The sequence below is a fragment of the Nerophis ophidion genome, linkage group LG05, assembly GCF_033978795.1.
Source record: "Nerophis ophidion isolate RoL-2023_Sa linkage group LG05, RoL_Noph_v1.0, whole genome shotgun sequence".
NCBI lineage: Eukaryota > Metazoa > Chordata > Actinopteri > Syngnathiformes > Syngnathidae > Nerophis > Nerophis ophidion.
Window position 1 is genome coordinate 72,511,120 of NC_084615.1, and position 26,882 is coordinate 72,538,001.

The 26,882-nt window shown below is 41.5% G+C and overlaps 1 protein-coding gene across 4 annotated transcripts in view; it reads right to left on the minus strand.

The window, feature by feature from the left end:
• The window catches only part of unc5a (unc-5 netrin receptor A), a 618,101-nt gene that overhangs the window by 77,050 nt on the left and 514,169 nt on the right, over positions 1-26,882 (minus strand). For all 4 annotated transcript variants that reach the window (XR_009806956.1, XM_061901967.1, XM_061901966.1 and 1 more), the window contains 2 exons: positions 14,228-14,315; positions 13,706-13,874 (listed from right to left, as the gene is read on the minus strand). Coding sequence is in view for 3 of the 4 variants with exons in the window: in XM_061901967.1 (XP_061757951.1) it covers positions 13,706-13,874; positions 14,228-14,315 (257 nt within the window). In the remaining variant the exon portion in view is untranslated. The remainder of the gene's footprint in view (positions 1-13,705; positions 13,875-14,227; positions 14,316-26,882) is intronic.

Here is a 26,882-nt window from a genome sequence, read left to right on the forward strand (position 1 = left end):
TGGACCGCTCGCCTGTATCGGTTGGGGACATCTCTACGCTGCTGATCCGCCTCCGCTTGAGATGGTCTCCTGTGGACGGGACTCTCGCTGCTGTCTTGGATCCGCTTGAACTGAACTCTCGCGGCTGTGTTGGAGCCACTATGGATTGAACTTTCACAGTATCATGTTAGACCCGCTCGACATCCATTGCTTTCGGTCCCCTAGAGGGGGGGAGGGGTTGCCCACATCTGAGGTCCTCTCCAAGGTTTCTCATAGTCAGCATTGTCACTGGCGTCCCACTGGATGTGAATTCTCCCTGCCCACTGGGTGTGAGTTTTCCTTGCCCTTTTGTGGGTTCTTCCGAGGATGTTGTAGTCGTAATGATTTGTGCAGTCCTTTGAGACATTTGTGATTTGGGGCTATATAAATAAACATTGATTGATTGATTGATGTTATAAATTGTATTGTGGGACGGCGTGGCGCCGTGGGGAGAGCGGCCGTGCCAGCAACCCGAGGGTTCCTGGTTGAATCCCCAGCTTCTACCAACCGAGTCACGTCCGTTGTGTCCTTGAGCAAGACACTTCACCTTTGCTCCTGATGGGTCGTGCTTAGCGCCTTGCATGGCAGCTCCCGACATCAGTGTGTGAATTTGTGTGAATGGGTGAATGTGGAAATAGTGTCAAAGCGCTTTGAGTACCTTGAAGGTAGAAAAGCGCTAAACAAGAATAACCCATTTACTGTCAGTATTTGTATTTTTTGGGCACCAGGGTGGTACTGGGGTTGGTGCATCTGGCTCACAATATGAAGGTCCTGGGTTCAATCCTGCAGTCTGGATATTTCTGTGTGTAGTTTGCATGTTCTCCCCGTGACTGCGTGGGTTCCCTCCGGGTACTCCGGCTACGAACCACCTCCAAAAACATGCACCTGGGGATAGGTTGATTGGCAACACTAAAATTGGCCCTAGTGTGTGAATGTGAGTGTGAATGTTGTCTGTCTATCTGTGTTGGCCTTGTGATGAGGTGGCGACTTGTCCATGGTGTACACCGCCTTCCGCCCGAATGAGGCTGAGATATGCTCCAGCACCCCCTGCCACCCTAAAAGGGACAAGTTATAGAGAATGGATGAATTTTTATTCATATTTTTTGAATTTTTTTCGTTTAACTTTCTATTTTCATTGACAAAACAACACAAGTGCCTCATGAAAAGTGTTAAAAAACAAAACAAAAAAACAACAGCGGTACAAGAATTAACGTGTGTTTATCTCCCAATGAGAGAGAGAATGGATTTTAAAATGTCAGAGCAGCAGCTGCACCGCTACTAACAATAACGGCTGACTTAAAAACAACTATCACAGATCAGGACTGCTTTTATGACACAGGGCTGGTTTCTATGCTAATTGGATGGGGACAAATGGCGCTCAAGGTGACAATGTTTTCCTCTGGAAACTCCATCGTGCCAAGTTGACTGTCTCTTCCCATTGGCCCGCATCAAGCCGAGGCCGGGCGTTATGGCGCCGAACAGCCCGATCGATGGAACCGCACACCATCTACATCAATGGAATTAGTATCGACACCATTCATTTGCTATGCAACCGCAATGGAGTCTCACTTTTTCCATCATCTTAATATTCCTCGAGGTGTGGGACGGCTCAATTATGCCAGTGAGTGCTCGCTCAAAGAGCAATTCATTTCCCGGTCGCCTGCTGCCGGATCCATTTCCGCTATCTCTCCCGAGTCGCTGTCAAAACTCGCCGTTCTGCGTCCACCTGCCACGCAGTTGGGCTCAATCAGGTCCAGGTGATTAAAAGGGTGAAACTCTCTCCACAGAAAGGCCAATGCTTTCCACAGATTGTGAATTATTGATGCTCAATGGAACACGAGAAAAGATGCACTAAAGCCCGCCAACGGTTCTCCGAATCTGCCTGGATTGTCGAGACGGCAGAGGTGGGTAGTAACGCGCTACATTTACTCCGTTACATCTACTTGAGTAACTTTTGGGATAAATTGTACTTCTAAGAGTAGTTTTTATGCAACATACTTTTACTTTTACTTGAGTATATTTATAAAGAAGAAACGCTACTTTTACTCCGCTCCATTTATCTGCAATCAGGTCGCTACTCGCTACTTTTTTTTTTATCGATCTGTTAATGCACGCTTTGTTTGTTTTGATTTTGTCAGACACGCATTCAAAGTAGGAACTACGCATGCCTGCGTTTCACCAATCAAATGCAGTCACTGGTGACGTTGGACCAATCAAACAGAGCCAGGTGGTCACGTGACCATCACACGTAGAACCCGACATGTTGAAAAACTTATTGGGGTGTTACCATTTAGTGGTCAACTGTACGGAATATGTACTGTACTGTGCAATCTACTAATAAAATTTTCAATCAATCAATCAAAAGTGTAAAGGAAAAAAGACACTTTTTATTTCAACCGTACTTCCCGTCAAAAGCCTAAAGACTGATCGCCCAGTTCCTGTCTTCACAATAAAAGTGCCTCTCCATCGCGCCTGCGCTAACAAAATAAGAGTCTCCGAAAGCCAGCGCAAACAAGCTAGCAGGCGACGGAGTTTGCCGCCAATGTATTTCTTGTAAAGTGTATAAAAACGAATATGGAAGCTGGACAAATAAGAGGGCAAAAACCCAACGACTTTCATGTGGTACTAGACAGAAAAGAGGAACTTTTTTTCTCCTCCATTTGAAAACCGGGACGTTATCAGCACTATACTGTCTGATTCCAATCAATGCAAGTCATCAGAATCAGGTAATACACCAACTTATATTCTTGTCTTCTTTAAAGATAGGAATCTATATGTTAAACACGCGTGTATATTCATTAAAACACCTTTAATATGTCAACAAAAACAACAAAATAAATAAATATAAATGATATACTGTATATATAAAGGTATCTGTAATATATATATATGTGTGTGTATATGTATATATGATATGTGATATGTATATATGATATGTGATATGTATATATGATATGTATATGTATATATTGTTGTGATCCGGCTTCCGGATCACACATCTCTAGCATGTTTATGTCCTTTTTGTATTGTCCTATGTTTTGATCAGGTTTTGGACTCTTCCGATCCCGTTTGTTAGCGCACTTCCTTGTTTTGTATTGTCACCATGGCAACCTAATTACGCCTCCTGCACGGACTCACTACGCACACCTGTTTTGAATTATTTGTGTTGTATTTAAGACCACCTGCTACCTTAGTTCCTCCTGGCTGTTTCGTTTGCTCACGCAACAAGTTACGATTGCTTATCCTCATTGTTTTCACTCTGCTAAGTTTTAGCTTAGCTTTCCGCGCGCTCGGCTCGTGCTGCTTACGGACTTTTGAACTCTACCCTTGCTACAAGTAGCATTTAGCTTACCGTGCGGTGGCACGCCTTTTCTTTTCCTTTGTCAAGTGTTTTGTTGTGTTTTATTATTAAATCTGGTTCCTACCTCCACTCCTGCTTGCTCCCGTCTTTGGCATCTTGGGGCCGACACCTCCGCGCATCACAATGCGCCCACCAAATCGCAACATATATGAGGTAGATCACCTCGACTTGGTTATTTATTAAGTAATTGATTAACGTTGAAAAACTTATTGGGGTGTTACCATTTAGTGGTCAATTGTACGGAATATGTACTGAACTGTGCAATCTACTAATACAAGTTTCAATCAATCAATCAATCAATGCCTACTGAGCCTATGGTGCTGTTAAGTTATTGTGGCTCAATGTGCCTTAATTTTTTTTTATTTTAACGTATTATTTAATATATAATATTGTTTTAGTTGTTTAAGAGATATTCCTGGCTCTGAATTTGCTCATTGCTATTTTTATGTTTTTGTGCATTATCTGTTGCCGTAATCAGGTTACTCAGTACTTGAGTAGTTTTTTCACAACATACTTTTTACTTTTACTCAAGTAAATATTTGGGTGACTACTCCTTACATTTACTTGAGTAATACATCTCTAAAGTAACAGTACTCTTACTTGAGTACAATTTCTGGCTACTCTACCCACCTCTGCGAGACGGGTACACGGCTTCAAAGTAAGATTGTTTGCTGGAGTGTTAGTATTTCTCAAAAGTTGCGCCCGAGTCCGTCCTCTGGTCCGCTGGCAGGGCTGGTGACTTTCACTTTTCAATGAGAGACACATAACTGCAACTGTAATTGGGAGCAGAAACAGCCGAGCTTTGACACAAACTCTTTTCTGCTTTGAGAAACATGTTGCCTGGCAACTATTGAGCTGCTTCTTTGTGGTCAAGTCATGTTCATTTACAGCCGTCATTGCAAGTTTCAGACAATTTTTTATCTACCGAATGATCTATACTAAAGTGAAGTGAAGTGAATTATATTTATATAGCGCTTTTCTCTAGTGACTCAAAGTGCTTTACATAGTGAAACCCAATATCTAAGTTACATTTAAAACCAGTGTGGGTGGCACTGAGAGCAGGTGGGTAAAGTGTCTTGCCCAAGGACACAACGGCAGTGACTAGATTGGCGGAAGCGGGAATTGAACCTGCAACCCTCAAGTTGCTGGCACGGCCACTCTACCAACCGAGCAATAGTTGTTGTAGCTAAAGTTGTTGTAGCTAAAGTTGTTGTAGCAACTCACTACAGATGAGATTTATGGCTCTGTCGTGAGTCGGATGTTAAAAAGACGCCACTTTTACAGAGCCATTCAAAAGACTGGCTTGTTCGTATATTTCTTTAAAAGTCTATCAGGGGTGATTTGTTTTAGTTAAAGGCCTACTGAAACCCACTACTACCCACCACGCAGTTTGATAGTTTATATATCAATGATGAAATATTAACATTGCAACACATGCCAATACGGCCTTTTTAGTTTACTATATTGCAATTTTAAATTTCCCGGGAGTTTCGTCTTGAAAACGTCGTGTAATAATGACGTGTACGCAAGACGTCACGGGTTTTTAGGAAACACGAGCGCTGCGCACACAGACAGCTAAAAATCGCCTGCTTTAACCGCATAATTACACAGTATTTTGGAGATCTGTGTTGCTGAATCTTTTGCAATTTGTTCAATTAATATTGGAGAAGTCTAAGTAGAAAGACGGAGTTGGAAAGCTTTAGCCTTCAGCCCAGTGGTCCCCAACCACCGATTGGTACCGGCCCGCAGAATAATTTTTTATTCATTTTTATTAAAAAAAAAATAAAAATAAATAAATAATTGTTTTATTTTATTTCAATTTTTTTTATTAAATCAACTTAAAAAACACAATATACACTTACAATTAGTGCACCAACCACAAAAACGTCCCTTTTTCATGACAGAGAAAGAAAAAAGAAAAAAAAAAAGGTTTCCCCCCCCCCCACCCGGGCCGCGGGACAAATTATTAAGCGTTGTTGTCCGCGGATACAAAAAGGTTGGGGACCACTGCTTTAGCCACACAAACACACGGAGATTCCTTGTTTTAAATTCCCGGAGGTGAAACTTTGCTATGGATCAGAGCGCGGTCAAGCGAACATGAATCCCGACCGAATGTCAACCAGCAGGTTTCGGTTAGAAAATTGTGGTTAAAAAGTCAGTTCTTACCGGAGATCAGCTGAGATTGTGCCGCCAATAGCTGCCGTCGACTCCCCTGAGACACTGCGCGTCATGACACCCATGGAGACACCCTTCCGACTATCAGGTACTGTTAAACTCGCTAAAACACTAGCAACACAATAGAAAGATAAGGGATTTCCCAGAATTATCCTAGTAAATGTGTCTAAAAACAATCGCGTTTTTTTTTTCTAACTTTTTTTTTTTTTAGTCCGTCGCTATCAATATCCTCAAACACGAATCTTTCATCCTCGCTCAAATTAATGGGGACATTTTCGTTTTCTCGGTCCGAATAGCTCTTTTTGTTGATTGTTCCCATTAAAAACAATGTGAGGATGTGAGGAGCCATCACACTTGTGATGTCATCGTCTGCGACTTCCGGTAAAAGGCAGGGCTATTTTGTCAGCACCAAAAGTTCTGAACTTTATCGTGGATGTTCTCTACGAAATCCTTTCAGCAAAAATATGGCAATATTGTGAAATGATCAAGTATGACACATAGAATGGACCTGCTATCCCCATTTGAATAAAAAAATAAAAAAAATCAGTAGGCCTTTAATGGAACAATAACCAAAATTTGGATCATAATAATTCACACTTTTAAATATCACACCAATTTATACTGAATTGGTGTGAATGATTCTGAAATATTGATGATGATGATCCAGTTTCCAGTTTTGCTTGAAAGGGAGTGAGAAGAAGATAACAATCCCACCCCCAGTTCTCCATTCAGTGATTAATACAATAAGCTTCACTGTTACTTTGTTCAAGGATTACAATACAAATGTTGTATCATGGTGGCATTACCACAGGTAACAATAATTATTACACTGTAAACGTGTTTTCCCGATTGATACTTTACATTAGCTTTGGATGATACCACAACTTTGGGCATCAATCCGATACCAAGTATTTACAGGATCAGACATTGGTCATTTTCAAAGTCCTCATGTGTCTAGGGACATATTTTCTGAGTTTATAAACATCCATCCATCCATAATCCATCATCTTCCGCTTATCCAAGGTCGGGTCGCCTAAGTAGGGAAACCCAGACTTCCCTCTCCCCAGCCACTTCGTCTAGCTCTTCCCGGGGGATCCCGAGGCGTTCCCAGGCCAGCCGGGAGACATAGTCTTCCCAACGTGTCCTGGGTCTTCCCCATGGCCTCTACCGGTTGGACGTGTCCTAAACACCTCCCTAGGGAGGCGTTCGGGTGGCATCCTGACCAGATGCCCGAACCACCTCATCTGGCTCCTCTCGATGTGGAGGAGCAGCGGCTTTACTTTGAGTTCCTCCCGGATGGCAGAGCTTCTCACCCTATCTCTAAGGGAGAGCCCCGCCACACGGCGGAGGAAACTCATTTCGGCCGCTTGTACCCGTGATCTTATCCTTTCGGTCATGACCCAAAGCTCATGACCATAGATGAGGATGGGAACGTAGATCGACCGGTAAATTGAGAGCTTTGCCTTCCGGCTCAGCTCCTTCTTCACCACAACGGATCGATACAACGTCCGCATTACTGAAGACGCCGCACCGATCCGCCTGTCGATCTCACGATCCACTCTTCCTCCACTCGTGAACAAGACTCCTAGGTACTTGAACTCCTCCACTTGGGGGAGTGTCTCCTCCCCAACCCGGAGATGGCATTCCACCCTTTTCCGGGCGAGAACCATGGACTCGGACTTGGAGGTGCTGATTCTCATTCCGGTCGCTTCACACTCGGCTGCGAACCGATCCAGTGAGAGCTGAAGATCCCGGTCAGATGAAGCCATCAGGACCACATCATCTGCAAAAAGCAGAGACCTAATCCTGCGGTCACCAAACCGGAACCCCTCAACGCCTTGACTGCGCCTAGAAATTCTGTCCATAAAAGTTATGAACAGAATCGGTGACAAAGGACAGCCTTGGCGGAGTCCAACCCTCACTGGAAATGTGTTCGACTTACTGCCGGCAATGCGGACCAAGCTCTGGCACTGATCATACAGGGAGCGGACCGCCACAATAAGACAGTCCGATACCCCATACTCTCTGAGCACTCCCCGCAGGACTTCCCGAGGGACACGGTCGAATGCCTTCTCCAAGTCCACAAAGCACATGTAGACTGGTTGGGCAAACTCCCATGCACCCTCAAGAACCCTGCCGAGAGTATAGAGCTGGTCCACAGTTCCACGACCAGGACGAAAACCACACTGTTCCTCCTGAATCCAAGGTTCGACTATCCGTCGAAGCCTCCTCTCCAGTACACCTGAATAAACCTTACCGGGAGGGCTGAAACATAATATAAATTAAAAAAAATAAGATTTTGTAAGGCTAAAAAATGTCGATGTAATCATATAGTATCGACGAGATACGCTCCTGTACTTGGTATCATTACAGTGAATGTTAGGTGTAGATCCACCTATGGCGTTTGTTTACATCGTAGTGTCCTGGAAGAGTTGGGGATGCAGGGAATTCTGGGAATTCGTTCTGTAGTGTTTATGTTGTGTTGCGGTGCAAATATATGTGCCAGAATGAACAATACCAACAATGGTAATAGACAACATAGCAATAACGGTAAAAAAAAACATTGAGCACATGTTAACACTATGAGACAGAGTACAACAGCAAGTCAAATTAAAGACCCTCATCTCCATATTTGAAACAGACCCGATGTTTGTATTATAGTTTAAATCGATTAAAAGTTTGGCATTGCTTGTGTTGGAAGTCCAGTTTGTTCCAGAGATTTACTCCAGAGTCTTTATATACAATAAGTTATTTGGGATTGTATTTCATTGTAAACAGTCCAACAGGTGGTGCCACACTCCAAGGCTTTGTGGGACTACAAATAATACAATAAATTATATTAAAGCATTTGCGTCCTTTGGGGGGTTGTACTTGTTACGTTTTGTGTCACGGTTCTGTTGGTCATGACCCCGACATACAGAAAAAAAATAGTGCAGCAGAGAAGAGCATTAAAAAAGGCAAACTTTGCAGCATGGAGGAACAAAGCAAAAAGGATCCAGTCCAGAAGGCAGGGATGACATAATAAACACCTTGATTGGCAATCAGGACTGGCGAGGGAGCCAGTGCTCAGACAAGCGAAGTGATGGCAAAGTGAACGAAAATGAATTTGGTAGTCATTTCACATAATATCAATTCGTTTTTGAGTAATCAGTAGATAAATAACTGTACTTAGAGCGTCATATACGGAACTGGGGCTTTTGAATTTCCTTTGAATACAAATACAGTATTAATGTCCTTCCAGAATGTTCTCAAGAACAATTAAAGCTGACTCATGGTACAATTTTAGCAATAAAACATCAGTGGAAGAGGACGCAAAATACAAAACCCAAAACCAGTGAGGTTGGCACGTTGTGTAATTCGTAAATAAAAACAGAATACAATGATTTGCAAATGCTTTTTTAACTTATATTCAATTGAATAGACTGCAAGCAAGATATTTAATGTTTAAACTGAGAAATATATAGATATATATTTTTTTTTTGTGCAAATGATCATTAACTTACAATTACAAAAAAGTGGCACAGGGGTATTTTTACCACTGTGTTACATAGCCTTTCCTTTTAACAACTAAGGAGACCAATTTTTTAAGCTTTTCAGGTGTTATTATTTCGCAATTAGCCTGTTCACCTGTGGGATTTTCCAAACAGGTGTTTGATGAGCATTCAGTCTTTTTTGCCACTTGGGTCAGCTTTTTTAAAACATGTTGCAGGCATCAAAATTCCAAATGAGCTAATATTTGCAAAAAATAAAGTTTCCAGTTTGAACGTGAAATATATTGTCTTTGCAGTCTTTCCAATTGAATATAGGTTGAAAAGGATTTGCAAATCATTGTATTCTGTTTTTATTTACGATTTACACAACGTGCCAACTTCACTGGTTTTGGGTTTTGTTGAAAACTAGCAGCTTAACTTTGTTTTCTGCTTTTTGAGCATAGGTGTCTGCAGCGGTGCTTGCATTCCCTAATGTGAGTGAGTTCCGTGTTTACCATATGAATACCAGGAAGCGCCATAATTTAACGCAAAAGTCACACCACAATGGCAAAATTTGCCGAAAACTTGTTCAACTTCTAATGTACAGAAAACTTTTAGGCAGGTTCTGACTTAGTCATTCACACCTCAATGGTGCTGTATTTTCCCAAATGTCTTTAAAGGCCTAGTGAAATGAGATTTTCCTTATTTAAACGGGGATAGCAGGTCCATTCTATGTGTCATACTTGATCATTTCGCGATATTGCCATATTTTTGCTGAAAGGATTTAGTAGAGAACATCGACGATAAAGTTCGCAACTTTTGGTAGCTAATAAAAAAGCCTTGCCTGTACCGGAAGTAGCAGACGATGTGCGCGTGACGTCACGGGTTGTAGGGCTCCTCACATCCTCACATTGTTTAACATCATAGCCTCCAGCAGCAAGAGCTATTCGGACCGAGAAAGGGACGATTTCCCCATTAATCTGAGCGAGGATGAAAGATTCGTGGATGGGGAAAGTTAGAGTGAAGCACTAAAAAAAAATAAAGAATAAAATAGAAAAGGCGACGGCTCCAGGCGACGACAGTGTGAGCGATTCAGATGTTATTAGACACTTTTACTAGGATAATTCTGGAAAATCCTTTATCTGCTTATTGTGTTAATAGTGTTTTAAATAAATAAATAAATGGGTTGTACTTGTATAGCGCTTTTCTACCTTCAAGGTACTCAAAGCGCTTTGACATTACTTCCACATTTTACCCATTCACACACTGATGGAGGGAGCTGCCATGCAAGGCGCCAACCAGCACCCATCAGGAGCAAGGGTGAAGTGTCTTGCTCAGGACACATCGGACGTGACGAGGTTGGTACTAGGTGGGATTTGAACCAGGGACCCTCGGGTTGCGCACGGCCACTCTTCCACTGCGCCACGCCGTCACCTTATATTATATATATTATATTATATTATACTATATATTATATTATATTATATTATATTGGTTTTAGTGAGATTATAAAGTCATACCTGAAAGTCGGAGGGCTGCGGTGAACGCCAGTGTCTCTGAGAGAAGCCAATGGATTAGCCAAGATCAGAGCTGCCTTTTTGACAGCTACAGGAGGAGGTCGCATAATCCACTCAAGTCTCCGGTAAGAGCAGACTTAATATCACAATTTTCCCATCCAAAAACTTGCTGGTTGACGTAGAGAAACATGTTCGCTTGACCGCTCTGTGTTAAAGCTTCACAACAAACAAAGAAACACCGGCTGTGTTTCGGTGCTAAAGGCAGCTGCAATCCACCGCTTTCCATCAACAGCATTCTTATTTATAGTCTCCATTATTAATTGAACAAATTGCAAAAGATTCAGCAACACAGATGTCCAAATTACTGTGTAATTATGCGATAAAAAGAGACTACTTTTAGCCGTAAGTGGTGCTGGGCTAATATGTCCGCTACAACCCGATACGTCACAAACACACGTCATCATTACGCGACCTTTTCAAGACAAAAGTCCCGAGAAATTTAAAATTGCAATTTAGTAAACTAAAAAGGCCATATTGGCATGTGTTGCAATGTTAATATTTCATCATTGATATATAAACTATCAGACTGCGTGGTCGGTAGTAGTGGGTTTCAGTAGGCCTTTGAGGTCTGCGCTTAAAAATCGTAATACGGAACGAAGATGCTACCAAAACACAAACTAAACTATATGAAATTGCCTCCAGTCTTTTTTAGGTGATTTCAACAGGCTGATTTAGGCCCGCCCACATTTTGGAACTAAAAGTGGGCGTTCCAAAATGTGTTAAAACTCATTAGAAAACACGCCTAAAATTGCTAGAAGGGGATGATTTTACCTGTAGACATCATTTTTAGGTCCGGAACTATTTTTAATTTTTTCAAAGCGTACACTCCTGAAGGAATTAATAAAGTACTATTTATCCATCTATCTATCTAGGACAGTGGTTCTCAGGTGGGGGTACTTGAAGGTATGCCAAGGGGTACGTGAGATTTTTCAAAAATATTCTAAAATATTCAAAAAGTTGCGATCTGTGACTTGGATCTTCACGTTTATTTTTCCATCTTTGTTTCATTCTCCGTCTGACCCGTTTATTTCCTGTTTTGTCCATCTCTATGGTTACTTATTAGTTCACCTGCTACACTCGGTCCCGCACACCTGTTTCAGCTAATCACCCTCCTTTATAAGCCAGCCTTTTCTGTTCAGTCTTCCTCGGATCCTAATTTGCCTACGTGTAACAGTGACGACTCTCATCCTTCGAACGTATGTATTTTCTCGCTAGCTCTCATGCTATGCCACTTGTGTATTCCAGTTTTCATACTGATGATTTGTTTTCTCGTTTGTGCCCTCGAGCCAAGTTTTAGTTTCCTAGTGTTATCCTAGCTTTCACGCTAGCGTCTTTTGTTTGCCTTCCTTTTACACCAGTGTTTGTGTTCCTAGCCTTTTATTATTTAATAAATACCTTTATATCTTACCTTTGCTGTGTTCTGCTTCGACGCATCCTCGGGAAAAACAACACCGGTATTACCATGCCGAAGAAGAGTCTTCACAAAAAATCCTTTATAAATATATTATGGAATAATACTTCAACAAAATATGAATGTAAGTTCATAAACTGTGAAAAGAAATACAACAATGCAATATTCAGTGTTGACAGCTACATTTTTTTGTGGACATTTCCATTAATATTGATGTTAAAAAACTTAAAAAAGGTTAAAGATTTCTTTTTTTGTGAAGAAATGTTTAGAATTAAGTTCATGAATCCAGATGGATCTCTATTACAATCCCCAAAAAGGGCACTTTAAGTTGATGATTACTTCTATGTGTAGAAATCTTTATTTATAAGTGAATCACTTGTTTATTTTTCAACAAGTTTTTAGTTATTTTTACATCTTTTTTTCCAAATAGTTCAAGAAAGACCACTACAAATTAGCAATATTTTGCACTGTCATACAATTTAATAAATCAGAAACTAATGAGATAGTGGTTTATTTTACTTCTTTATCTCTTTTTTCAACCAAAAATGCTTCGTTCTGATTAGGGGGTACTTGAATTAAAAAAATGTTCACACGTGTTTTCCCGATTGATACTTTATATTAGCTTTGGATGATACCACAACTTTGGGTATCAATCCGATACAAAGTATTTACAGGATCAGACATTGGTCATTTTCAAAGTCCTCATGTGTCTAGGGACATATTTTCTGAGTTTATAAACATAATATAAATAAAAAAAATAAGATTTTGTAAGGCTAAAAAATGTCAATGTAATCATATAGTATCTACGAGATACGCCCCTGTACTTGGTATCATTACAGTGAATGTTAGGTGTAGATTCACCTATGGCGTTTGTTTACATCGTAGTGTCCTGGAAGAGTTGGGGATGCAGGGAATTCTGGGAATTCGTTCTGTAGTGTTTATGTTGTGTTGCGGTGCAAATAAATGTGCCAGAATGAACAATACCAACAATGATAATGGACAAAATACCAACAATGGTAATAGACAACATAGCAATAATGGTAAAAAAAACATTGAACACATGTTAACACTATGAGACAGAGTACAACAGCATGTCAAATTAAAGACCCTCATCTCCATATTTGAACCAGACCCGATGTTTGTATTATAGTTTAAATCGATTAAAAATCACTGAAAAAAGGCTGAGAACCACTGGTCTAAGGTCTCTTTAGCGTTGACTTGTTGAAGAGAGCGAAAAGAGAATTGCAATAGTCAATACGAGACGAAATGAATACATGAACAATTTTGGGATCCAATTTTGACAACAAATTTCTCACTTTCGAAATATTTCTGAGATGATAAAAACAGTTTTTGGTCAGTTGACGGCAGTGACCCTCCAAAGACATGGACTGATCCAACACAACCCCAAGGTTTCTGAGGCTGCTTTTTAACAGATGCACCCAGAGCACCAAGGGAGTTCTTGATATGTCATCAGTTTCTTAATAAATCAGAAACTGATGACATAGTGCTGTATTTTACTTCTTTATCTCTTTTTTCAACCAAAAATGCTTTGCTCTGATTAGGGGGTACTTGAATTAAAAAAATGTTCACAGGCGGTACATCACTGAACAAAGGTTGAGAACCACTGCTCTATGAAATAAGTCTTTAAAAGAGGCGTTCAAAAGACCGCCAGCATCACGTCTTTACAACTCACCTCCCAAGCTCCTTCATAGTTCTGCTTCTTCAGGCGGACGGCCCAGTTATCGAGGCATGCGTCGGAGCAGTGGTCCATGCTCAGGATAACGGGACGACTCAGGACCACCCCTTGAGGCCCACAACTCACGACGGGGCTGAGCAGGGTCTGGCAGCCGGCCAAGGGCAACCTGCGCCAGCGCGAGAGTGAAGAGAGGGAGGGGATTGAATCATAATGAAGAGCTTTTACTGGAGGTATTCAAGTGAATCTACTGGTCCATTTAAGGAAGGGCATGACACTGCCACCTTTACATCGGGCTGACTGCATAATGAAGACCTGCTGGACTGGGTTGCCAGACAATGTCAGACATGGACGGCATGTCTGAAGGCAACAGCCTTTCCCAAACAATTCACTTCACGCAAAGCGAGCACGTGCGGGTAAAAGCCTACTTTATTTATTTACAGCACTGGCATGGGGCTCTAAAGACGGCACTGATGGAAGAGTAGAACATCAAAACAGAGAGGCAGTGCTTAAGAGACCCACCTTAAATCCTCCTTTTTCTGCACGGTGAGATAAATCTCATAGATCTTGCCTCGGGGGATGGCTTCTGGAGGAATGAGCAGACTAATTCCTGTAAGGCAAATAACAAAAAAAAAAAGGAGGGTGGATAAAGGGGAACATTATCACCAAACCTATGCAATCGTCAATATATACCTCAGAAAAAAGACCATGTATTTTTTTAACCGATTTCCGAACTCTAAATGGGTGAATTTTGGCAAATTAAACGCCTTTCTGTTTATCGGTCTTTTAGCGATGACGTCAGAACGGGACGTCACCGAGGTAACACACCCGCCATATTCATTTTAACAATACAAACACCGGGTCTCAGCTCTGTTATTTTCCGTTTTTTCGACTATTTTTTGTAACCTTGGAGACATCATGCCTCGTCGGTGTGTTGTCGGAGGGTGTAACAACACTAACAGGGAGGGATTCAAGTTGCACCACTGGCAAGAAATCTGCCGCCAGATCCCCATTGAATGTACCAGAGTGTCTTCACATTTGGCCGGCGATGCTAAGACAGACATGGCACAGAGACTCTCGCTGCTGTGTTGGATCCGCTTTAGACTGGACTCTCGCGACTGTGTTGGATCCATTATGGATTGAACTTTCACAGTATCATGTTGGACCCGTTCGACATCCATTGCTTTCCTCCTCTCCAAGGCTCTCATAGTCATCATTGTCACCGACGTCCCACTGGGTGTGAGTTTTCCTTGCCCTTATGTGGGCCTACCGAGGATGTCGTAGTGGTTTGTGCAGCCCTTTGAGACACTAGTGATTTAGGGCTATATAAGTAAACATTGATTGATTGATGATTGATTGATAACCTGCAGATGCATCTGCAACGATTAAGTCAACGAAATCACAAAGGTGAGTTTTGTTGATGTTGTTGACTTATGTGCTAATCAGACATATTTGGTCACGGCATGACTGCCAGCTAATCGATGCTAACATGCTATGCTAATCGATGCTAACATGCTATTTACGCTAGGTGTATGTACATTTGAAACTAGATACCCACATTTAATGCGAAACAAACACTTACCAATCGACAGATTTAAGTTGCTCCAGTGTCACAAGATGCGAAAGTCCTGATCGTTTGGTCCGCACATTTTACCGGCGATGCTAATAAGGCAGCCATGCTATGGGCCACTTCATTAGGTACACCCACGCTATGGCCGAATAGCGTCAATAGCTATTCGCTCACTAGCTTCAATTCCTTCTTCAATTTCGTTTTCGCTATCTGCCTCCATACTCCGACCATCTGTTTCAATTACATGTGTAAACTGTTGAATCGCTTAAGCCGCTGAAATCCGAGTCTGAATCCGAGCTAATGTTGCTATATCTTGCTGTTGTTGTATTGGCAGCCCTGTATGACGTCACAGGGAAATGGATAGTGGTTTCGAAGATAGCGAAAATAAAGCACTTTAAAGCTTTATTTATGGATATTCCGGGACCGGTAAAATAAAAAATAAAAAATTAAAAAAATACAACAAGCCACTGGGAACTGATTTTTATTGTTTTTAACCCTTTTGAAATTGTGATAATGTTTTCCTTTAAAGAGGGGAGCTCATTTGTTCAGGCTGAACAGCGCTTTTGTCATCTTGCAGGGACAGGCTGCCCGCTTGACAAAACTGTACGACTGCGCAAACAGCAAAACAAATCTACTGTGAAGGTCACGAGCAGCCTCGGTCGGGTACAGTCGATGCGAATCTCTGCGCCGGCAGGCGAGGTGGCGCACGTCTCATGTGGTTGACAATTAGCCGAGACAAAAGCGTGTGCTGCATGGCAGTTTTAATGTTTCCTGCCTGCCTCAAAGCAGATAATTGAGACTGGGAAAATTCCTCCATCCCCACAAGAGAGTGGAAACGCACCTCTGAGGGAAAAGGAATAGACGTGAGGTCGTTTGAGCGTTGTGGCATTTGTGCTGGGATTCTGAAGCCACAATTATCCACTTAGAATTCTATTTAAAGCGTGACGCTGTGACACAATTGTAATAGTCTGCGGTTTTGCAAAATGGCTTATCTGTTGCATCGGGGGAGTCTGCTTTAAGCAGCAATAAACTCCAGCTCCTGGGTGCCTGAATGAAATAAGCTCCAGGCAAAAATAGGTTAAAGTATATACGGCTCTCCTCTGACTCAATGCATGCAAGCGCGGATTGTATTTCTGTGTCCCGAGGAGATGATGCATTGTATAGCTGGCATCCATGCATAAAACATTGAGCTAAAACAAGAGCAAACAAGAGCAGAAGGAGTGCAGAAGATTTGTCACCTGTGAATTCAGTGAGTGAACAGCTACAGTGTAAGATCCTAACATCTCAAAGACCGCAGGATTTCGTGAAGGCGAGGCTATGTGAGCACAGCATTTGTAATTGTCAGAGAGAAAGACGGAACAATAAGATCCTTCGTACTAAATTTAAATGACGACCTTAAAGGCCTACTGAAACTCACTATTAGCAAACCAAGCATATCAACAGTAGTTTAATTGTAGTTAAAACATTTAAAATCATTATTAATAATATTTTCAATATAATACATTTCTCTATTTTCATATTTTATTATTATCTCCATTCTATTGCCTTTTTCCATCATTTTCAACATGATATACAGAACATAGCTCGGTTGGTAGAGTGGCCGTGCCAACAACTTGAGGGTTGCAGGTTCGATTCCCGCTTGTGCCATCCTAGTTACTGCCATTGTGTCCTTGGGCAAGACACTTTACCCATTTGCTCCCAGTGCCACCCACACTGGTTTAAATGTAACTTAGATATTGGGTGTCACTATGTAAAGCGCTTTGAGTCACTTGAGAAAAGCGCTATATAAATATATAATTCACTTCACTTCATTTCATCCTTCAAAATTTTACTTTTTGTTGTATATTGAGCTTTTAATTTTATTTTATTATAGATTCAAGCCCACACTTACTTCATCATGACACTATCAGCTATTTAAAAGGATCTTGCTATGTTTTAACACCCTGGGATGTATAGAGTAAAGGTGTTTTAACAATATTACTTAAAGGCCTACTGAAACCCACTACTACCCACCACGCAGTCTGATAGTTTATATATCAATGATGAAATATTAACATTGCAACACATGCCAATACGGCCTTTTTAGTTTACTAAATTGCAATTTTAAATTTCCTGCGGAGTTTCTTGTTGAAAACAAGGAGGAAGAGTTCAAGTACCTAGGAGTCTTGTTCACGAGTGAGGGAAGAGTGGATCGTGAGATCGACAGGCGGATCGGTGCGGCGTCTTCAGTAATGCGGACGTTGTACCGATCTGTTGTGGTGAAGAAGGAGCTGAGCCGGAAGGCAAAGCTCTCAATTTACCGGTCGATCTACGTTCCCATCCTCACCTATGGTCATGAGCTTTGGGTCATGACCGAAAGGATAAGATCACGGGTACAAGCGGCCGAAATGAGTTTCCTCCGCCGTGTGGCGGGGCTCTCCCTTAGAGATAGGGTGAGAAGCTCTGCCATCCGGGAGGAACTCAAAGTAAAGCCGCTGCTCCTCCACATCGAGAGGAGCCAGATGAGGTGGTTCGGGCATCTGGTCAGGATGCCACCCGAACGCCTCCCGAGGGAGATGTTTAGGGCACGTCCAACCGGTAGGAGGCCACGGGGAAGACCCAGGACACGTTGGGAAGACTATGTCTCTCGGCTGGCTTGTGAACGCCTCGGGATCCCCCGGGAAGAGCTAGACGAAGGGGCTGGGGAGAGGGAAGTCTGGGCTTCCCTGCTTAGGCTGCTGCCCCCGCGACCCGACCTCGGATAAGCGGAAGAAGATGGATGGATGGATGGATGGATGGAGTTTCTTGTTGAAAACGTCGCAGAATGATGACGTGTGCGCGTGACGTCACGGACTGTCGGGACATATTATCGCGGCACCATTTGCGGCTAAAAGTCGTCTCTTTTCATCGCGCAATTAAACAGTAATCCGGACATCTGTGTTGCTGAATCTTTTGCAATTTGTTCAATTAATAATGGAGAAGTCCAAGTAGAAAGATGGAGGTGGGAAGCTTTAGCCTTTAGCCACACAAACACACGGTGATTCCTTGTTTAAAATTCCCGCAGGTGAAGCTTTACTATGGATCACAGCGGTCAAGCCAGCATGGTTCCCGACCACTTGTCAACCGGCATGTTTCGGTGAGAAAATTGTGGTAAAAAGTCGCCTCTTCCCTGAGATCAGCTGCCGTCGACTTCCCTCAGAGACTGGCCTCAAGACACCCGTGGACACACCCCTCCGACTATCAGGTACTATTTAATCTCACTAAAACACTAGCAACACAATAGAAAGATAAGGGATTTCCCAGAATTATCCTAGTAAACGTGTCTAAAAACATCTGAATCCGTCCCATTGCAATCGCCTTTTTTTTTTTTCCTAGTTCTTCGCTATCAATATCATCATCCTTGAATCTTTCATCCCCGCTCAAATTAATGGAGAAATTGTCGTTTTCTCGGTCCGAATAGCTCTTGCTGCTGGAGGCTCACATTATAAACAATGTGAGGACGTGAAGAACCCTCACCTTTGTGATGTCATCGTCTGCGACTTCCGGTACAGGCAAGGCTTTTTTATCAGCGACCAAAAGCTGCAAACTTTATCGTCGATGTTCTCTACTAAATCCTTTCAGCAAAAATATGGCAATATCGCAAAATGATTAAGTATGACACATAGAATGGACCTGCTATCCCCGTTTAAATAAGGAAATCTCATTTCAGTAGGCCTTTAAGGATAACGTGAAACAGAGTCCAGTTTTCCCCCCCCTATATAAACAAAGGGGATTTGGAAATGTTTATCATCAATGTGTGCAGATTATTGTCAAAATGTTATGCAAAACATTAATAAAACAAAAACAAACACCAATCTGCCATAAAGTTTAGCTTTGCTTAAAATTAATTATTATCCATACATTAAAAGCTGCTGTCCAAAAAATAAACAGTGCTTCTGGAAAGTATTCACAGCGCTCCACTTTTTCCTCATTTTGTTGATACAGCTTTATTCAAAAAACTGAATAAATCAATTTCTGTCCTCAAAATTCTATAGACAATACCCCATAATGACAATGTGAAAAGGTGTTTTTGAATTACAGCCATAAATTGGCACACCTATCTTTGGACAGTTATGCCCATTCCTCTTTGTAGCTCCAGCAGATTGAATGAGAATCGTTGGTTTTAATCCAGGAAGTCTCTGTACATTGCTGCATTCATCTTAGTCTAATCAGGGAGGTGACCAAGAAAAGGATGGAGAACACTGTCAGAACTACAACATCCATCTGTGGAGAGATAGAACCTTCCAGAAGGACAACAATCTCTGCAGCAACCCACCAATAAGGTTTGTATGGTATAGTTGCCAGACGAAAGCCATTTTTTTTTGTGAAAAATAATGTCAAAATCCACCTGAAAGATTCTCACACCATTAGAAATAAAATATTTGGGATGAGACAAAGATTGAACTCTTTGACGTGAAAGCCAGACGCCATGTTTGAAGAAAACCAGGCACCGTTCACAACCAGGCCAAAGCTATCCCTACAATTAAGCGTGTTGATGGCAGCATCATTCGGTGGGAATGTTTTTCAGCAGCAGGAACTGGGAGACGAGTCAGGATAGAGGGAAAGATGAACGCAGCAAAGTACAGAGACATCCAGGATGAAAACCAATGCTTCCCATCCAATTTGATGGAGCTGCAATGAGGAATGGACAAAACTGCCCAAAGATAGTTGTGGCATCGTATTCCAAAAGACTTGGGACTGTAATTGCTGCCAAAGGTGCATCAAAGAGGGGTAGCGGGGGTGTATATTGTAGCGTCCCGGAAGAGTTAAGTGCTGCAAGGGGTTCTGGGCATTTGTTGTGTTGTGATTATGTTGTGTTACGGTGCGGATGTTCTCCCGAAATGTGTTTGTCATTCTTGTTTGGTGTGGGTTCACATATTTGCAACAGTGTTAAAGTTGTTTATACGGCCACCCTCAGTGTTGACCAAGTATGTCTTGCATTCACTGGTGTGTGTAACAAAGCTGTAGATATTATGTGTCTGGGCTGGTTTATTGGCGCTCTGTACTTCTCCCTACGTCCGTGTACACGGCGACGTTTTAAAAAGTAATACATTTTACTTTTCGAAAGCGATACCGATAATTTCCGTTATTACATTTGAAAGTATTTATTCTTATTGGTTGACGTGTATGTGATGATTGCTGACGTGTGTGTGTGTGTGTGTGTGTGTGTGTGACGATTGCTGACATTTTCTTCGTCTCTTCCGCGAATGAGATAAATAATATTATTTGATGTTTTATGGTAATGTTTTAATTATTTCACACATATGTCGCACCCCCGGCCAAACTATGAAAAAAACTGTGACTTATAGTCCGAAAAATACGGTAATTTAAACACATACACCATGTGTTGCCTTCACTATTAGAATTACATCCATCACATCCATTTTCTACCGCTTATTCCTTTCGTGGTCGCAGGGGCCACTGGAGCTTCTCTCTATATAAGGCTTTTAATTTTTTGCGGCTCCAGAAGAATATTTTTGGGGTATTTTTGGTCCAATACGGCTCTGTCAACATTTTGGGGTGCCGACCCCTGCCCAAATTTACACATTCACAAATAGTAAAGTGAAGTGAAGTGAATTATATTTATATAGCGCTTTTTCTCTAGTGACTCAAAGCGCTTTACATAATGAATCCCAATATCTAAGTTACATTCAAACCAGTGTGGGTGGCACTGGGTGCAGGTGGGTAAAGTGTCTTGCCCAAGGACACAACGGCAGTGACTAAGATGGCGGAAGCGGGAATCGAACCTGCAACCCTCAAGTTGCTGGCGCGGCCACTCTACCAACCGAGCTAACAATTACTAGAGTCATTTGTAGTTGATTGTCCCCTAAATCAACCAAGGAAATGTGATATATAAAACAATGTGTACTGACTGGGCTTGTGGGTTTAATTGCAAGGAACATTGAAACATTTTCTTTCAGACTAATCTCGGGACAACTCTCCACTGCCTTCTTTGTGCATTCGGCAGACATTTACATCATCTAGTAATTCACCAACTGTCGTCATCACTGAAGTGCCTAATTGGAATAATTTGTTCAAGGTTTTATCCTTGGAACATTTCAAGTAGATTGCATTAAGTAAATTGTCTTCATTCTACTGTCAAAGTGAACGTTCAGAGTGGTGCTTATGGTCTCCGGTCGTTATAGACCTTGATGTTGCAGAAAAAAGACCATATATTTTTTTAACCGATTTCCAAACTCTAAATGGGTGAATTTTGGCGAATTAAACGCCTTTCTGTTTATTGCTCTAGTGGCGATGATTTTTTGGAACCTTGGAGACATCATGCCTCGTCAGTGTGTTGTCGGAGGTTGTAACAACACTAACAGGGAGGGATTCAAGTTGCACCACTGGCCCGAAGATGCCAAAGTGTCTGCCGCCAGACCCCCATTGAATGTACCAAAGTGTCTTCACATTTGACCGGCGATGACAGACATGGCACAGAGATGTATGGATAACCTGCAGATGCATTTGCAACGATAAAGTCAATGAAATCACAAAGGTGAGTTTTGATGTTGATTTATGTGCTAATCAGACATATTTGGTTGTGGTGTGACTGCCAGCTAATCGATGCTAACATGCTATTTACCGGCGGTGCTAAAGCAGACATGGCACAGAGATGTATGGATAACCTGCAGATGCATTCGCAACTATATTACGTTACCTTCCACCCACATTTAATGCGAAAAAAACACTTACCAATCGACGGATTTAAGTTGCTCCAGTGTCACGAGATGCGAAAGTTCTGATCGTTTGGTCCGCACATTTTACCGGCGATGCTAACGCAGCTATTCGGCCATGCTATGGCTATGAATAGCGTCAATAGCTATTCGCTCAATAGCTTCAGTTTCTTCTTCAATACTTTCATACTTCAACCATCCGTTTCAATACTGTTGAATCGCTTAAGCCGCTGAAATCCGAGTCTGAATCCGAGCTAATGTCGCTATATCTTGCTGTGGTATTCCCATTGTTTGTTTACATTGGCAGCACTGTGTGACGTCACAGGAAAATGGATAGTGGTTTCGAAAATAGCGAAAATAAGGCACTTTAAAGCTTTATTTAGGGATATTCCGGGACCGGTAAAATTTTGAAAAAAACTTCAAAAAATACAACAAGCCACTGGGAACTGATTTTTATTGTTTTTAACCCTTTTGAAATTGTGATAATGTTCCCCTTTAAAGGGTTTTTGAAATGTTCACACATTTTAGTATACAGCAGCCTAATATGAAATATCCCCATAAGAACCAACATCCTCTGCAGTGGACATTTGTGTTTTTCTTTTGTCAGTGTTAACACATTTGGGGAATTATATAGCAAAACACAAATGCAGAGGACACTGGTCCTCGAGAGAATATACTGTATACAGGAGTTATCATTTATTCAGAGGTTAAGATGAGCACTTCATCTTCACCAGCAGATAAACAAACACTTGCTACCATAATTAACCTCACAGTACAGTGTGAAGTAGAAAATGCACTTTCACAAGAAATTTCACATGTGGATAAGGATAAGAAAAGGAATATGCAGGGTAATTTTACAGTAGGTTGCAGTGGTTACGCGTCATCTGCAATAGTGGATGGCTGTCACCATGGTCACAGGCGATGAAGGCACTCGTATAGACCACATGCTTCAGTGTTCCCGTGATCCAAACATGCATCAGATGGGAGTTTTTTTTTCTGTGGCAGTCAAACTATGACGCACAAACTTCAACCAGATTCCTCTTTCGATGCAGGTGTTGCAACAAGCGTACGTGATAGTGATATGCTGTAGCGAAGGTGTGCAGGGATATCGTCCTTTGTGTATCGCGGGTAAATGGTGTCAAACCTGAACGCAAACAACAAATGACTAATTACTTTTCATGGAGCATAAAAAAAAAACGGTTTTCTACCTTATAAATGTGTCTTTCTTAACATTATTAGAGCCCACTAAACATGAAATCACAGCCATATTGTCACCTTCACACTTGTTTCACCCAATCTAGTAGCTTTGAGTGTTCTACTGTAGATTACAGTACTCACCAAGGATCACCCAGGATCCTCCAAACGTCATTGCTATGGCCGTCACCTGGCCACTACAACACGGCCCGACGTGGAAATGCCTAAATCATAATAATAATAATAATAATAATAGTACTTAATCACATCCTTTGTGCAGCTCTTTGAGGCCTTAAGAAGAGCTATATAAATAAACCTTCATTGATTGATCATGGGTAATTCTTTTAAGTTAGAAAAGCGATTTTGCTTGCAAGGGACGACTGTAGCTTAGATTCCCATAGTTCAGGAGTCGGCAACCCGCGGCTCCGAAGCCGCATGCGGCTCTTTGGCAACTCTGATGAGGCTCAGCCGCACAATTGCCGACCCCCCAGATTGTTGCGGGGAGATTCCGGGATTCAGTGCCTCTCCCGGGCATCACCCGGAGTCAACGTTCTCCAATTTTCACCTGGACTACAATATTAAGGGCGTGCCGTGATGATATTACTCTTAACGTCCTCTTGAACGTCATCGCGCCCGCCATTCACGGAATGCTATTTGCGTCCTCTTGAACGTCATCAAGCCCGCCATTCACGGAATGATATTTGCGTGCCGACTGGACACATGCATTTCGCTGCTTCTATCGGCACATGTATGAGATTACAAGGCATACTGGGTGACACAGAGTACACTGACGGTTGTGATATAAACAACTTTAACATTCCTACTAATATGCGCCAGATTGTGAACCCACACAAAAGAAGAATGACAAACACATTTCGGGAGAAAATCCTCACAATAACACAACATAAACGCAACACAACAAATACCCAGAATCCTTTGCATCCATGAGAGGTCCTGACTATGTTATACACCCTGCGAGCACCAAACACCCCCCCCCCCCCTCCCTGTGTGGTTGAGGTGGGCGGGGTTTGGTGCTGATAAAGGATTATTCGTCAGTGAAGTTCCCAAACATATTGAACTATATTGTGTGCCACAGGAGGGGTGTGTCCACGGGTGTTGACGCCAGTCTATGAGAGAAGTCACGGCAGCTGTATAGACGGCGCAAGCTCCGCTTATCTCCGCTTATCTCCGGTAAGAGGCGACTTTTTACCACAATTTTCTCACCGAAACCTGCCGGTTGACAAGTGGTCGGGAACCATGTTCGCTTGACCGCTCTGATCCATAGTAAAGCTTCACCTCTGGGAATTTTAAACAAGGAAACACCGTGTGTTTGTGTGGCTAAAGGCTAAAGCTTCCCACCTCCATCTTTCTACTTTGACTTCTCCATTATTAATTGAACAAATTGCAAAAGATTCAGCAACACAGATGTCCAGAATACTGTGTAATGCGCGATGGAAAGAGACGACATTTAGCCGCAAGTGGTGCTGGCTAATATGTCCCCTCCAACCAATAACGTCACAAACGCGCGTCATCATTCCGCAACCTTTTCAACAGGAAACTCCGCGGGAAATTTAAAATTGTAATTTAGTAAACTAAAAAGGCCGTATTGGCATGTGTTGCAATGTTAATATTTCATCATTGATATATAAACTATCAGACTGCGTGGTGGGTAGTAGTGGGTTTCAGTAGGCCTGTAAGTAATATTGTTAAAACCCCTTTACTCTATACATCCCAAAGTGTTAAAAGATAGCAAGATACTTTTAAATAGCTGATAGTGTCATGATGAAGTAAGTGTGGGCTTGAATCTATAATAAAATAGAATAAAAAGCTCCACATACAACAACAAGTAAAATTTTGAATGATGAAATGTTCTGTATATCATGTTGAAAATGATGAAAAAAGGCAATAGAATGGAGATAACAATAAAATATGAAAATAGAGAAATGTATTGTTATATTGAAGATATTATTAATAATGATTTTAAATGGGCGCCAGCGGCCCCCGCGACCCCACAAGGGAATAAGCGGTAGAAAATGGATGGATGGATGGATTTTAAATGTTTTAACTACAATTAAACTACTGTTGATATGCTGTATTTAAAACACTACCAAAAATAGGTATCGTCTAACACGGGGGTTGTTAGCCCATCGATCACTGTCCACCAGTTGATGTTTGGGACCCCATAGGTTGATTGCAAAAATATCAGAAAAAAAAAAAAAAAGTATTATTTTGACATCAGTGACACCCCCAGCTGGAGAGTGACCAACAGACCCGCCAACAATTACGCCTCACCTCTCTCCCCCCAATCACGGCCGCACAGTACACCCGCTTTTCCCGAGGGAACTCTCCTGAAGGAATCAATAAAGTACTTTCTATCTATCTATCTATCTATCCATCTATCTATCTATCTATCTATCTATCTATCTATCTATCTATCCATCTATCTATCTATCTATCTATCTATCTATCATCATCATGCAACGCATGTTGCATGATGTTCGAAAAAATAATCAAGCATCGGAAAATTTTCGAGCATCCAACATCAAACATCTCTTCCCTCAAACAAGCCCATCATCTCTCATACAGTAACAAGCCAAATACAAGAGTCCGTGAACATTGCTCCAAAGTACGGATTTTGTTTTGATTTAGTGTGAAAACAAAAGTAAAAGGTGACATGTGCAAAGGCAGTGATAAAAGATAAAACATGCTAAAGAAGGACAGCGGATTTTACTACTTTCGGCATTGATGTAGGACAACCATAGATGAACAAATATACTATGATACCAAGACTATACTGGCCATAAAGGGTAAGCTACTGCAGCAGAGCTGCCCAAAGTGTGGCACAGGGACCATCTGTAGTCCGTGACCCCTTTGTCTTTGGCCCTAGGTAGCTTTAAAAAAATAAAAATAAAAATAAAAAGACAAGCAAAAATTGGGAAGAAGCACAATGAGAAAAAAACTAAATATTGGGAAAAAAAGATTTGTCATTAAAAAAAAAAAAAAAAAACTAAAGTTAGTTGACAGAGGGGAAGATCTTACTTTGGCTTTTGGCTGAGACCATGAATTGATTAACGTGGACCCCGACGTAAACAAGTTGAAAAACCTATTCGGGTGTTACCATTTAGTGGTCAATTGTACGGAATATGTACTGAACTGTGCTATCTACTAATAAACGTCTCAATCAATCAATCAAAACTAGGGCTCTTGGGCTCGAAAAGGTTGGCGACCTCTGGTCTGATTCATGTTTTATACAGCATGTACCTTTAGGGGTAAAATGGGGTAAAGTTTAACTTTATATCACACCTTACCCTTTTGGTAGTATAAATGTATACTTATGCCCACTTAAAGACATATGTTGTAGAAACTCTGTTTCCATTTGAGTTGGGAAATTGTGTTAAATGTAAATATAAACGGAATACAATGATTTGCAAATCCTTTTCAACCCATATTCAGTTGAATACATGACAAAGACAAGATATTTGATGTTCAAACTCTAAAACGTTATTTTTTTTTGCATATAATAATTGACTTAGAATTCAATGGCTGCAACACGTGCCAAAGTAGTTGGGAAAGGGCATGTTCACCACTGTGTTACATCACCATTTCTTTTAACAACACTCAATAAACGTTTGGGAACTGAGGAAACTAATTGTTGAAGCTTTGCAAGTGGAATTATTTCCCATTCTTGTTTTATGTATTACGCTTCATAATGTGCCAC